The sequence below is a fragment of the Accipiter gentilis genome, chromosome 3 (assembly GCF_929443795.1).
Source record: "Accipiter gentilis chromosome 3, bAccGen1.1, whole genome shotgun sequence".
Lineage (NCBI taxonomy): Eukaryota > Metazoa > Chordata > Aves > Accipitriformes > Accipitridae > Astur > Astur gentilis.
In genome coordinates this window covers 46,141,966-46,155,037 of record NC_064882.1, presented here as the reverse complement: position 1 = coordinate 46,155,037, position 13,072 = coordinate 46,141,966, and the positions used below count along the sequence as shown (strand labels likewise).

The window sequence follows — 13,072 nt, the reverse complement described above, 5'->3', positions numbered from 1 at the left end:
GGACTTTTGGGGTAGGACACATGCTTTTGGGGTAGGACACATGCTTTTGGGGTTTAATCATCCTGGCTGGAGGCAAGCAATCCCTACACCTCCTCTGTTGAGGCAGGTAGCAAAAATAAGGAGAAAACCAGCCCGTTAGACACCTCTGATGGAGGTCAGGCCCCCACAGCTATATACTGGGAAGTGCTGTTGTGTGTCACGCTCTGTTTATAAATACAAACTACCTGCTCCAGGTGAGGGCCCGAGTGCCAAGGTCCCCAAAATATGCTTTAGTAGGATCTGTGCCTGCTTTGAGGCAGCTTCATGCAGGGGAGGAGGACAGGGTTTGGTGCTGGGGGTGAACTCACCAGCAAAAAACACCCTTGGGGCTTCCACCCTCGGGCAACCACCATGTCAGCTTTGAGCTGTGGCTTGGCTCAGAGAGGACAAGTGGCCACAAAGGAGGTGGTTGTGCAGTCACGTTGCAGATGGGCATATGTCCCCCAAACTGTGCTCTTTGTGTACTCCCTGCCAAGCCAGCATCCTTTAGGAACTCTGCCCAACATGGGGAGCAAAGTGGAGGGGACTTCCAAACAGCCTAGTTAACGCAAATTGTGAAGATATCTAAAATGCTTGCTATCAAGTAATAAAATTCCTACATTGCTCTAGAAGTTGGGTTTGCCCTTAGCACGCCATTTTAACATCCTCTGTAATGCACATGCTGAATGGTGAAGGAGGAGGGCCAGCAAAACTTGGCTTTTATGCTGTGCACCTAGGAAAATACAGCTCTAGGACACAGCAGTTGCCTGGGTTTTGTCCTAGCAGCTGGAGGCAGTTTGGAGCCTGCCTGTGTGGGCACTGGCGATTTCGGAGATTAAATGCAAGGGCTCTGGATTATCCTTGGTGTCGTAGTACTGGAGAGTCCTTTAAGTTTGCTCAAAGTTATTTTTAGATTCCAAGCAAATCCCATTTGATCTATAGTGAGCAATTATTGGAAAGAGTGATGCAGAATAGGCATGGCCCAGACCTCTGCTTGACTATCTTAAAGTCTACTTTTTGAATCAGAGCGGTGACTTTAACTTAGGAATAATATCTAGCAATTTTCAAGCCTGCAATTTTACAAATGCCATCTTAATTGAAAGATTTAAGTGGAACTGTACTCTGCTATGACAAGTCTGGGCTTAATGCCGTGGGGTGCATTGTTTGGGGATGAGGAATGCAAGTGCTGTGGATTCTTCTGTGTCTGAAGAAGCTGACTTTCCTAGTGTGTCCTCCTGGGCTTTTTATGAGTGTTTTCCCTTCCATTCAAAACAGGACAAAAAAGGGCTTCCTTATTTCCCTCAAGCACTGATGTTTGTGATGGTGGTATTAGTTGTACCCTTTTTCTTCAGCTGAGATGTTTAGAATTTTTAAGAAAAAATAGACTTCTGATGTGCTGGAGTCCCCTTTCAGATGCAAGGATGGAGGTTTTAAACGGGCTTCAGGCAGAGCAAAAGTCCAAACTTTTAGTAAGGGCGGGTGTGAAGTGAGATTTATTTTGTCTTTCTTTTACCATGACAACATCGAAGTGGTCCATGTAGCCAAAATCCAGGTGGTTCTTTAGCAGGCATAGGATTCCTCAGACTCCAGGTGTTTGTCATCTAGGCTGTCAGCTCTTTCTCAGAGGTGGTTTTACTGAAGCATCTTCCAGAGTGGATTTTATACATACTAAATCAGTCTCTGGCTGCAGAGGGCATAGCTGATCCTCCTGGAAAGCTGCTGGTGCTTGAAAACAGCTGAGATGAGCCCCTTAAGCTCTTCTAACAAAAGTAGCCTGAACTGCTGAAGAAAACCTCCTCTTTGCAAGCTTCCTAAGCTCTTTCCAGAAATGAGGTTTAACTATGCCATGGCTGAGGTATGTCCAGGAGCGTACTGTTTCTTGTCCAACTCTGCAAGGGCATTTCTGAAAAGTATTCCCTTGCATTGCTGCCATTCTCTGGGAGTTTTGTTTTATAATCGGGTTTTGTGTTCCTGGAACAAAACTGTGGAGCTGAGCACTTGCAGTGCTTGCCTCCAACAAGACAAGCTGAAAAGAAAGGAGGTAAAAAAAAAAAATCGTTTTGTCCAGGCAATGGAAGATCCCACGAACACCTCATTTCCAACCCCTAAGGGAGCTAGTGTGCCAGATACAAGATACTCTGGTGCTCTTTAAACACAGAGGAAAAGCAAGTGTGGGAATGACATCTTTCCATCCCCATCCCATTTTTCTTGCTTTCTCCAAGCTGGGTGAAACCTTTGTTGAGCTGAAAGGCTTCCTTGTGCGAGAGGGCTCGATATTGCCCTCTTGTGTCATGCAATCCATTGCAACACTTGCTGGGGCTTGGAGAGTTGCTGCCTGGCCAGAAAGGGACTGACCATGGGCCACCTTCTGCAAAGAGGGCTCTCTAGTCCTGCCTGTGACTTGCTCCCTAGTGTCAGATGCACTTGCTGCATAAAATATATTTGCTCAATCTCCAGCAGGAAATAAAACCCTCTAAGGTGACTTGACAAAAGATAAATAACTGCTCTGTAATATCTGTGAGTCTCTGTGTGCGTTTTCTGGTCGTCACAGTTTGGTCTCTTGGCTGAATGTGGTGTCCAGATTCTCTCCTGCTGGAGACCTTTTCTGGTGAGCTGCTGTGAGGTTGCTGCCTGCCTTAATGTAGGGCGAAAAGATCCAAAAATCCCATCTGGGGAGGGGCTGAGCTTGTAACTCGGGGTCTGGGTGCTGGCGGGCAATGTAAGTGGAATTACAGATGCGGTAACAGCTCTGCCATCATCCTGTCAAGCTGTTAATCTCTGTTTGATGGATGTACAGCTTGCTATGAGCATAATTGGATGCACTTTACTATAATTCTGTTTTAAAAAGATCGCTGTGTGGGATTGAATGTTGAGCCAACAAAACATAGCATGGCCCATAAAATTCTGACAATTAACCATTGTCATAAAATGCTGGGCTGTGCGCACAGATGTGTATAAAACAGGATAGCTTGAAGAAATGTAGGTTTTAAGGTATGGCTTATCTCATTTTTAATTAACACAGGCTGCTGTTCCATGGAATATTGAGCCCAAATCAGAGCAGATGCCTAGGTGCTAATATGCTTCTCAGTCTTGACGCTTTTGGTCCTTTCTCCTGGGTGTTTTATTACTTCCTTGTAATAGCTGATGAAAAGCTTTTTTAGTCTCTTCTGCCTCTCATGCTTCCAGCTTAGGTTTTGGTAGCAAGACTTCTGCTTTCAGCAAATGTTAGTAGCTCCAACATGAAGGGTGAGTCTTCATCTGAAGCTGAATGCTTTTGGATCTGGGATCTGCATTTTAGGGGGAAGATCAGGATGGTTTTTAGAGACTAAGACTTGTTCTGAAGTCACAATAATAAAAGCATACAAGTAAAATGTTAGGTCTGCGCCCTGCTGCGTGTATTTTTGCCAAGAGTCAGTACTGCATTCCTGTCCCAAAAGAAGTCCCTTTTCCCGACACCCTTTGCCTGAGGTCGGAGAGGGACCCCCACCACAGGAGCAGGGATGTCACAGTTCCTGTGCTGCAAGTGAAAAATCCAGCTTGATGCTCTGTTCCCTGGGAATTTGTGCCAGAGAGGATGAGGAGCATCAGTGAGTTTGGTGTGCAGTGGGGGGGACCTCTTTCCAGACCAGTGTGCTACAAGCTCTGCTTATTTCATAGCTACCAGGTTAGCTGTCTAGTGGCTGGCAGGCTCATACGTGGCTTTACAACTGCTTTCCTATTCTCTCACCTAGCTAGAATTGTATTAACCCTTCGGTCTTAGTGCTACGTGGGTGTGAATTTGACTGTCTCTTTGTATTTTACACGTGGGCTTTTCCATAAATCCTTCCGGAGTCTGCGTTGCAAGCATTCATACCTGTGTCCCTTCAGCCTGTTTGAAGAAACATCAAGCTAGGGGATTCAACCACTTGCTGCTTTATTTGCAGCATGCTTGGAAATAAATCCCTGCAAACAAATACGGCAATTTGGTTTAGGTTGAGCCTTAAAGACGGTGGACAGGTAAGGCAAGCCTCACTTGTTGCAGTGGGCCCGCATAGCGTGCGGGGCCACAGCATTGCTGTCAGTCATAGTGTTCTTATCTGCTTGGCAGCTCCCTTAAATCAGCCAGGCAAATATTTTCATCATTTGGACCTTGTTCTTGCAGTTTGGGGTTTTAAAGCAATTCCTTGGACCTCATTCTTGTAGCTTGGGGTTTTAAAACAATTCATCTTCTCTTCCTTTCCCCAGATTGCAGTAGAGGGGTTTGCACAGATATTTTTTTTCTTAAACTTGGGCACAATTTTTCAGGGATTTGTGGACCTGTAGCTGTTCAACTTTTGCAGTATGCATTGCCACTTACAGCTGATGCTCATATTGGTAGCTTTAGCTGCAGGTGGGTGCCTGAAGCGGTTTTGGGGGAGAAGATGGCAAAATCCTGATGGCAGCAAAAAGCCAATTGGAAAGCAGGATGTGGCTTTGTCGGGGTGTGTGGGGGAAATAATGGAACGTGATTTACGCTACATGAGAAATTAAAGCCTGTTCCACCCTCTGGACAATTGATCATTCCTAGATACGGAGAATCAACAGTTTCCTGTAATCCGCTCCAGAGGCACACACGTGCACGCCTGCTGCTGCTGCTCTGAGCAAAACACAGCCCTCTAAGTCATGGCCCAGCCCCTGCCGAGATGACTTTTTTTTCTTTAAGGGGACGAGGAGAAATGCTAGATGCTGGCGCCAAGGATATTCCAGAGAGAGTAGCGTCCAGAGACAAGTGGTCTGGGCCTGAATGGGTATCATTCTGCACACAATAGTCACATTTCCTCACATTAATACCAAGGTCCTTTTTATGTCTCGAGGCACAATGCTGACCCACGCGTTCCATCTGATAACTCCTGTTTTAGCAGTTTGATGTCAGCGTGGGATGTTGGGCTCCCGAAGCTTCCTATACTCTATAATGGAAAGTGGATACACCGATTGTGTCGCGGGGGGGGGGGGGGAGATGGCCTCCCTCCGAATTTCCTGACGAGGGTGTTTTCAAAGCGGTGCTTACGAAGCCAAGGGAGGTGCGGGGGGGGTTGGGTAATGCAAGTGGTTCTGCATGAAGGCAGTGTTCTCCCTTTTAGGTGCTTCACCTTGGGTTTTCTTCGGGGCAGCTTCCCCTGGTATTTTGAGCACCCTGTCCTTCCAGTTGGCATGGAAAAATGCACCTTCCCCCCTCCCGCCTCAACCTTAATGACAAAACCTATTGCAGCTTTTTTTAAAAAAAATAAATAAAATTTTGCTTTTGTAGTGTGTGCATGTACGAGGAGTTGGAGGGTGCGACAAGTGACACAGCGCTTGGTGCTCTTATCTTGTCCCTGGCTCTAAGAGCCCTGGTCAGTCTGTGCCGTCCACCTCTCTTTCCAATTCCCCTGCAATGGCCAGAGAGGAGCGCGAGGCGATAATCCTTCACCTGCCCAGCCGTAGTGATGTCTGTGCTGAGCGTTACTCAGGTGAGGTTTTCCTCCCCACCCTGCCTGCTCCAGAAACTTGCAGCTAGTTGCTTATTCCCACCTGCCTTTAACCTCGGTGTTGGTTTAAGAAGGATGAACCCAGCTGATTTTTAGGCTTTCTGCTGCAGCTCAGCCCACCACCCTATCGTGGGAATGTGGGACAGTTGGGGCACAATTATTTATCTAATGATATTTAACGAAAATTACTCAAGTCTGATGGGGATGAGTCCGGACTTGGCATAGCCGCAGCAGGACAGCAAAACAGAGAATGCCCTTGAGATCCTGCTTGTGCAAGCCCTCACTGCCAGCGATGAGTTAGAGGTATCTCCACTGCTCCTAACAAGCTCCTGTCATGCCATGTGCTGATGTGTTGTTTTTTTTTTTTTTAAGGCAACAGATTCTAAAAGCAGAGCAGTTTTTTCTGCTTGCAGTGTGGTTCAACAGAAGTGACCGAGGCTTAGATTTGCTCAGACCCCAGAAGAAAGCCCAGATAGAAAAGGGGATTTTATAATAAAAACCCTCAAAACTTAAATAGTTTCACTTGCACGAGATCCTTGGTATTTTCTGAGAAAACTGTCTGAGAAAAACACGGTAGTGCTAATGCAGTATTCTGCTCTGATTTAGTAGCCTATTTACTGTGCTGGCAGATCTAAAGTAACATGCACTGACACCTGCACAGCCAAAAAGTTCCTGCTCTCCAATTTCTGCTCCTTTTATCCCCAAGAAAAATATGGTCTTAAGATGCTATAGACATCCAGTGGTGGCTTCACTTAAAAGACTTGTGGGTCTTCTCAGGTGTTAAAGGCAGCACTGGGGGCCTGTACAAGAGAAGGGATGGAAAGGGGATCTTAAGTGAAAGGAGATCTCTTAAGGCAAAAGGTGAAAAGCCTTAAACTTTGGCATATGACTTTCATGGGCTTGTTTTCAGGGTTGTCTTTGCATAGATGTCATTATCTAAACAGGGGTGGAGGGGAAGCAAGTAGGGGATTTCATTTCTCTGGGTTGTTATCAGGGATGTTATGTAAAGGGCAGCTGGAATGAAACAGCTTTGGAGTATAGGAAATAAATTTCCTGCTACAGTTCTCGCTTGCAAGTATTAAATTTCCTTGTTCATGTCGAGAAGCTGGATGGGTCCTGTTCTTCTGCAAATGGTGGGAGATAAAGAGGCATGCCACAGTGCCCTGGCAGGGCTCTGAATGTGCCGACACGAAGCCACAAGTATAAGTCTGATGTTGGCAATTCATCAGTGTTGCTAAAACTGAAGTGAACTCTCAGCGAGTCACTTGTAGCGTATTCAGTAATGCTGCGTGTTTGTGTGCATGCATCCTAGAAATTCGGGATATGCGTGTCGCCTTGATGTGGCTGCCAGGGGATGTCGGAGATGCGTTGCTGACTTTTTGGTTTTCCCCTGGGCAGGACCTGGAGCGCAGCCTAACAGATAAGGTCGGCCACCCCTGGCAGCTCTCCTTTAACTGTGTACGAGGACAGAGGCAATAATGCCTGTAGCTAGCTAGCTTGCTGAAAATAGGCTTTTGCAGCCTCATTTGTCCAGCAAGGAGGACCACAAAAATAGAAACGAAAATTTTATGTGTCCCTGACCTTTCTGTTTAAGTAAGCTTAATCCTGACATTGAGGTATGAGATCTAGTTATCGCTCCTGGTAGCAAGATGTAGTTGATGATCGATGGGTAGTTTCTTCCTTCTCAGTAGAGGGTGAATCCACAGTTTTCTGTATCCATTTTGTCCCTGTGAAGGGCTCCTCTGTGGAGGTGCAAGGGTCAAGCACGTTGCATCTTTTCAGTCCTGCATGACTGGAGGGAAGCAGCGATAATGCCATGAATGAGGAGATGAGTGGCAGGCTGGTGGTGGTTGGGCTTGGGCTTTAGCCAAGCTATTTCCCGCTGGATGTGTCACAGGCAACCTCATGTTTTATCCCACATTGCCTAGTGGGTTCCCCTGCGGTAAGGAAACGGGTGGTTCCTAAGCCAGGCAGAAGAGCACTTGGGAAGTGTCTGCGTATTCTGCCCCCCCCCCCGCTATTTTTCACGTTCCACTGGATTTGCTGCTATCCACGAGTAATGTTTTAGCACTCCAGTGAGCCTTTTAGATAACAGCCTGGAACTGGGATGGCTGTATCCAGCTGTCTCCTTTCCCTAGATCAAGTCTGAGTGGCATATTGCTTGGATGAAATGATGAATGAGGTTCTGGGCGTTACAAAGCTTCTCCTCCATACCCAGAACAGCTTTTTTTGAGAAGTTTGAAAGATCCTGGTCTGACAGATGTAATTAGATGGTTTTGCTTGTGTTGATAAAGCAACACTTTGCTCATGTGAGATGAGTACCTGAGAGAGCTGTCAGTGGAGAAGATTGATAGGTGCTTGAAACCGATAAGAGGAACCAAGAGTTGCTGCGTGGTAAAAGGACAGCATGAATTTCTGTTGTGTTTTCATGCATCCGTAAGGACAGACTGCAGATACGCAGATATCTTTTTAGCACATGCTTGCTGTTGTTCAGGGTTGTGGGCATTTTTTGTCTTTCTAGAACTATTTCTTGCAAGAGCAGAAAAACCAAAACATGTTTTCTTCTCCGTGAATATTTATGGCTCCCAAATCTTCCAGCATGCTTTTGCGTGTGTAATTAGGCTGTAAGCTGAATAAGTGAGCATTGGAGAACTACAAATGTAAGAGCCTGGGGAAAACGCTTGATGTTTCTGGTTTATTTGGGTGCTTGCTTTTAATAATAAATAGCATTCTTTAGATGAAACAGTTTTTCTCTTCCAAAGGATGTGTCAAAACCAGTAATAATTGGAACTGTTGCACCAACAGACTTGTCTAGTTAAGTGCTGCTTTTAATCACACGTACAGCATCCGAGTGAACTTTGGGAGAAGTTGGGTGATGTAACCAAAGCCTCTGAACCAGCTTATTTTGTTTAGTGGGAGATGAAGGTAATCCTTCCAATCTTCTCTACTGCAGTCAACTCTGTTCCCAGTTTGAGTTGCAGCCTTTTAACCCCACTGTGGACATGACTTGAATTCCTGTTTGATCAGGGATGGTTTTGGTTAAAGCAGCTTTCTGTGTGCAAAAAAATGATGTGCTTTTTTGGAGTTCTGGTGTTTTCATGTGAATTGCGTCCTCAGCTTATTTTTTGGAGGGTAGTAGGGTTGGGCTTAAAGGTGCCTGTGTGTGTGGTCAGCCTGTGAAATGGGATTGCAGGAGTTCTTCTAGGTTAGGATTTGGAAGTCCAGATCTGGAAAGGAAGCAAAAATCTCATCTGAATAGCTGTAACTCTGTATTACATCTCTGTATTTTTCCACAGCTTGGTCCCTCTGGAAAAGTTTTTGGTCTTCAGTGGGTTTTTTCCATGCTGTCACTACTCTCATTTGAATGAAAACTGTTCACGTGTTTCGTGTATAATTTTGGTAGCAGCTCAGTCTTGTGGGGTTTTGGGGGGAGTATGAAGATGAGGACTTAAGGAGAAGGATGCATGGACAGTACCTGTGGTACTAATGATGCTGCAGAGAAGCTGTGTTGGATGTAAGCAGTATGGAGTGGTCTTGTGGCAAAAAAAACCTGGTTTTTATTTGGTTTTTTTTAGCTTATACCCCCAAAATTGCTTCACAGGTACTTGAAGAAAATGTTAATGTTGGCACTTGGAAGTTTGAACTGGGAACTTCCGGGGTAGCCCCGTCCCTGTATCTTGGCTGCATATTAAGTGACATTTATAGTCTCTAAACAGCAGTTTTCTTTCCCAAGAACTCTGTTGCTTTACACTTAGATTTATGGAGGCAGCGTGGTGAGTTGACAGGACATTAATGTGCTCATCTTCAAGTCACTGTGTGTGATCTCTCGCAGCCTGCTCCCTTGGAAGTGCCTGGGTGTTATTGTTGACTCTTTAATGAGGACAAGAATGGTTTCCAAATGAGCGTGACTCATGCAATCTTAGCCTCAATCTATCAAAAAACGATGCATTGGATTAAATGATTACCTAAAGGATTAGGAGTTAGATTTTTTTGGAGGAGGCAGAGGGGGTAGGGGGAGAAGCAAAGAGTAGAAATACATAGGGAATCTGAAAAAAACCCAACCAAACAAACCTCAAAACAAAAAAAAGCTGCAAGACACAAACCCCAACTGATCAGATAATGCCAAAGGCTGCTCCTACACTTGGTTTACGCTTCCAGAATGCGAGATGTTGTAAAAATTGATTCTCTGTTTTTCTCCAGAGATCATTCTCTGCCAAGAAAGTGATACTGCACCTTGTTCTGAGCCTTCTGCTTGGTTCCTGTTGCCTGTCAGGTACCTGCGATAGTACACTCTTCTGATTTTATTTTATTTTTTTCCCCTTTCCAGCTGAAAGTGAAAGTGCTGGCTGCGTGTTACTGCACACATCAAGGAAGGTAAGTAGGGATGCTGTGTGATCAATTTATTTTTTTGATCATCTAGAAGCAGAGAAAAGAATCTTGAAATGCTGGGGGGGGTGGGGAGGTGGTTTCTACTGGCCTAAACAGAAGGCATGTTAATGCCTCTCTCCTTGAATGCCTCTGTCTTTCTTTAAACCTAAAAGCCATGTGCTGCTCGTTCTCCAAACAATTTTTCTGTAATACTGATTGTTCCACTGCTTTTTCTCCCAGACAATTCCTTGACATGTTAATTCATCACTTTCTCTTCTGCAGCTGCCTGCAAAGGGATCCAAGCATACACCACAGAGATTCAGCCTGCTGAGCTCCTCTTGAGCCGAAAGCAGAAACACCCAATAGACATTGCTGTGATTTGGTTTCCTGTTTATTCCAGCTAATCGGGTCTGCCTTCACGAGGTTCAGCAGGAGTGAATTCCCTGGAATAGTCTAGGAGGATGATTAGGAAACAACACTTAGTTTACACTTGCTCTTGAGACCCTAACTCAATAATGATAAGGTGAAAATACAAAAAAAAAAAAATGTAGGCTGTACTACTACAAACCTCTGACTGTGAAAGTACACAGAAAGTATGCAGTGAGGAAGTCGGTTGATATTTAATACCACATGAAGTCCTGGTCTTTGGGGCTGTGAGGCATGGCTCCTAGTACTTTAAGTTGTCTTGACTCTTGCCTCGTCTGCTGGTTGGAGGGGCTGGCTGGCTGCGTGAAAACTTGTAGTGTTGCTGATCCTGGTAAATCATGTATTGCAGGCTTTGTTGAAGATTGTAACTTGGGTTCTTAAATCTGTGTAACAAACCCTTGGGGGCTTTTTAGGGAATACCAGAGAGCTCTCTAATTCTGCTTTTCTTTAGGCCTCTGAGACAGCTCAAGTCCTGAAAAGGTATTTCAGCAGGCTGAATTAGTAGGGGGATCAAAAATAGTGTGAAGAATAGCTGAATTAGTAGAAGAAACCTTGCCAAAAGAAAAAAAAAAAAAAAAAAAAAAAAAAAAACAAACAAAAAACAAAAACACAAAACCCCCAAAAAACTCAAAACCCCCAATCAAACAAACAAAAAAAACCCAAACCAAACCCAGCACCAACAAAAAAATTAAATGTACCTTGATATTAAGTCATAGAAGTTAAAATAAGCTGTTCTGTGCTCAGGGATGGAAATGTCTCTGTCAATAGTTTGTCTTGTCTAATACTAGTGCCAAGGTTCTCTGAGTTGTATGCACTTGACTGAAAGTAACCTAAGAACTTAATCACTTAAAGTGCAAATTCTAAGCCCAAATGCAGGATCTGCCTCTGATAAGAAATAGTTGGAAGCTGCTAACACATAAGTGTCTCTTCTATTTTATTTTTACTTTTTAGAGATGTAAGGCTCCTGCTCTTCTGGCCTATAGTTCATGCTTGAGCATTTTAGTGTGCTGTTGAGCAACAAATACCAGAGAGCTAGCATGCTTTAGCAGGGCTCGAGAAAAGATACTATTGCTAGTTTTTTTGCCTCTGGGGAGAACGAGTGGAAATTTTGCACTTCAAATGCAAAGGAAATTGGGACCTGAGTCATGGAGGAGATGGCTCTGAGTGTCCGGGAAGGGGGGAATTGCTAGCCGAAAACTGGTCAGGTCAGAAGCTTTGTCCGGAGATGTTTCACTGCTATGTTCTCCCTGTCTCTGGTGGTAGCCTATAGTTCTTGTGCCCCCTCAGGAATGCTGCAAGAGCAATCTGTGTCTTGGGCAAGTTGCTATGTGGCATGGCACTTGGTAGTCATAAATAAGGAGAAGCTCCTTGACATGGTTTGAACTATTTAATCACCATCACAGTGTGTTTGAGGCAGTTGGCCCAAGTGACCATGGCAAGAGAATAGGTAGAGCTCTGCTCAGGACAACATGCTGCTTGGACACTCCTTCTTGTAAGGTTCTTGCAGTGTCTGTAAGTGGAGGTGGCTTCCAGAGCAGCCACCCAGCAGAGAAAATTGTGTTTTGGGCCTTCTTGATGAATGTTGAGAGCTCTCTTTTTTGTACGGATGGCGTGTGACTTTGGCCAAGAGACCTTCTTGAAGTTAGGGGAGGTTGTTTCAATGTGTTTCCCCTTTGGCACAACAGCCTCCGTTCTTGCCACGATGCAATGTGCAGCTTTGCAATCAAGGATACTCAGTGCTATTAAATCAGCTATTAGGTAGCTGTCTTGGGTTTCTTGCTAAGCAGTTTCAGCATCAAGTTTCCAGCATCAAGTATCCTGGTGTGGCTTGTCTATCTAGCTAAAAATATTTGTGAAGGAGCAATCATTAATCTCTCTAGAAACCACCAGGTGTCCTGACTGGAACAGTTCCATTTGAGCTATCTCTGAGGCATTGCTGTACCAGTGCTTCCACTAATTTGATTTTGGTTTGTCTCAGGGAGTGATGTTTTTATATCCTTTCATGGTGGCTAGTTGGCTTGTAGTGTTTGATGTGCATATCTTCCCCAATGTTATGGGAGTAATAATAAGGATGGGTATTGCCCCTATTTCCTATGAAGGACCAGGAGGAGGGGAGTAAAACAGGACGGGCCTGGAAAATTGTTTACCCAAGGCATTGCCTGAAGCCTCTGGCAGAGCTGGAGCTGAATCCTTTTGACTCGCAGTAAGCTGCGGACAGTGCTGTCCTGCCACAACAAACAAATGATGCTGTCATGCACAGCTTGCTGGAGGATCAGTGTTGATGGAGATGTGGGCAGATAATAGCCCTCTTCTGAATGCCTTTGATTCATTTCTGCTGTCCCTCAGCTATCCCTCAACTTTCTGCTCCTGGTGGCTTCTGTTATGCATGGGAGAAGTTGGTGATACAAAGCCACTCTTGCTGTTTTGAAAGCTCCTCAGCACTGATGCTCCTAACCTTCCTCGTGCCTCCCTGGGTACCTCCTCTGCCATCCACCTTGTTAAATCATGTCGAGGTCATTTGGCCTCTTTGCTGTTTGAACCTACATCCTAGGTTGGACTCTGTATGCCAGACAAGCTGGAATGAGTTACTTTTGGGAGGCGGTTGCTGGTCATCTGGTGACCCCATGAACACCAGTGTTACAGATGGTGTTAGATGTTTTAACCTGCTCTTATGCAGTGATAATTTGAGACTGACTTGGCCGCTTGCAGTTATGTGGTCTCTTTAAGGTGGAGTTGTGATGTAGTTGTGTCACTGTCTCCTCTCCTAAGAGCAG

At 45.0% G+C, this 13,072-nt stretch overlaps 1 protein-coding gene across 9 annotated transcripts in view; it reads left to right on the top strand.

The window, feature by feature from the left end:
- SLC4A11 (solute carrier family 4 member 11) overlaps nucleotides 1–13,072 on the top strand; it is a 93,519-nt gene that overhangs the window by 25,425 nt on the left and 55,022 nt on the right. For 7 of the 9 annotated variants that reach the window (XM_049834902.1, XM_049834912.1, XM_049834949.1 and 4 more), the window contains one exon: nucleotides 9,832–9,878. In XM_049834902.1, coding sequence (XP_049690859.1) covers nucleotides 9,832–9,878 — 47 coding nt within the window. Of the gene's footprint in view, nucleotides 1–5,284; nucleotides 5,487–9,831; nucleotides 9,879–10,223; nucleotides 10,396–13,072 lie in introns of those variants that run through there. The other 2 variants (XM_049834958.1, XM_049834968.1) reach the window with 2 other exon arrangements.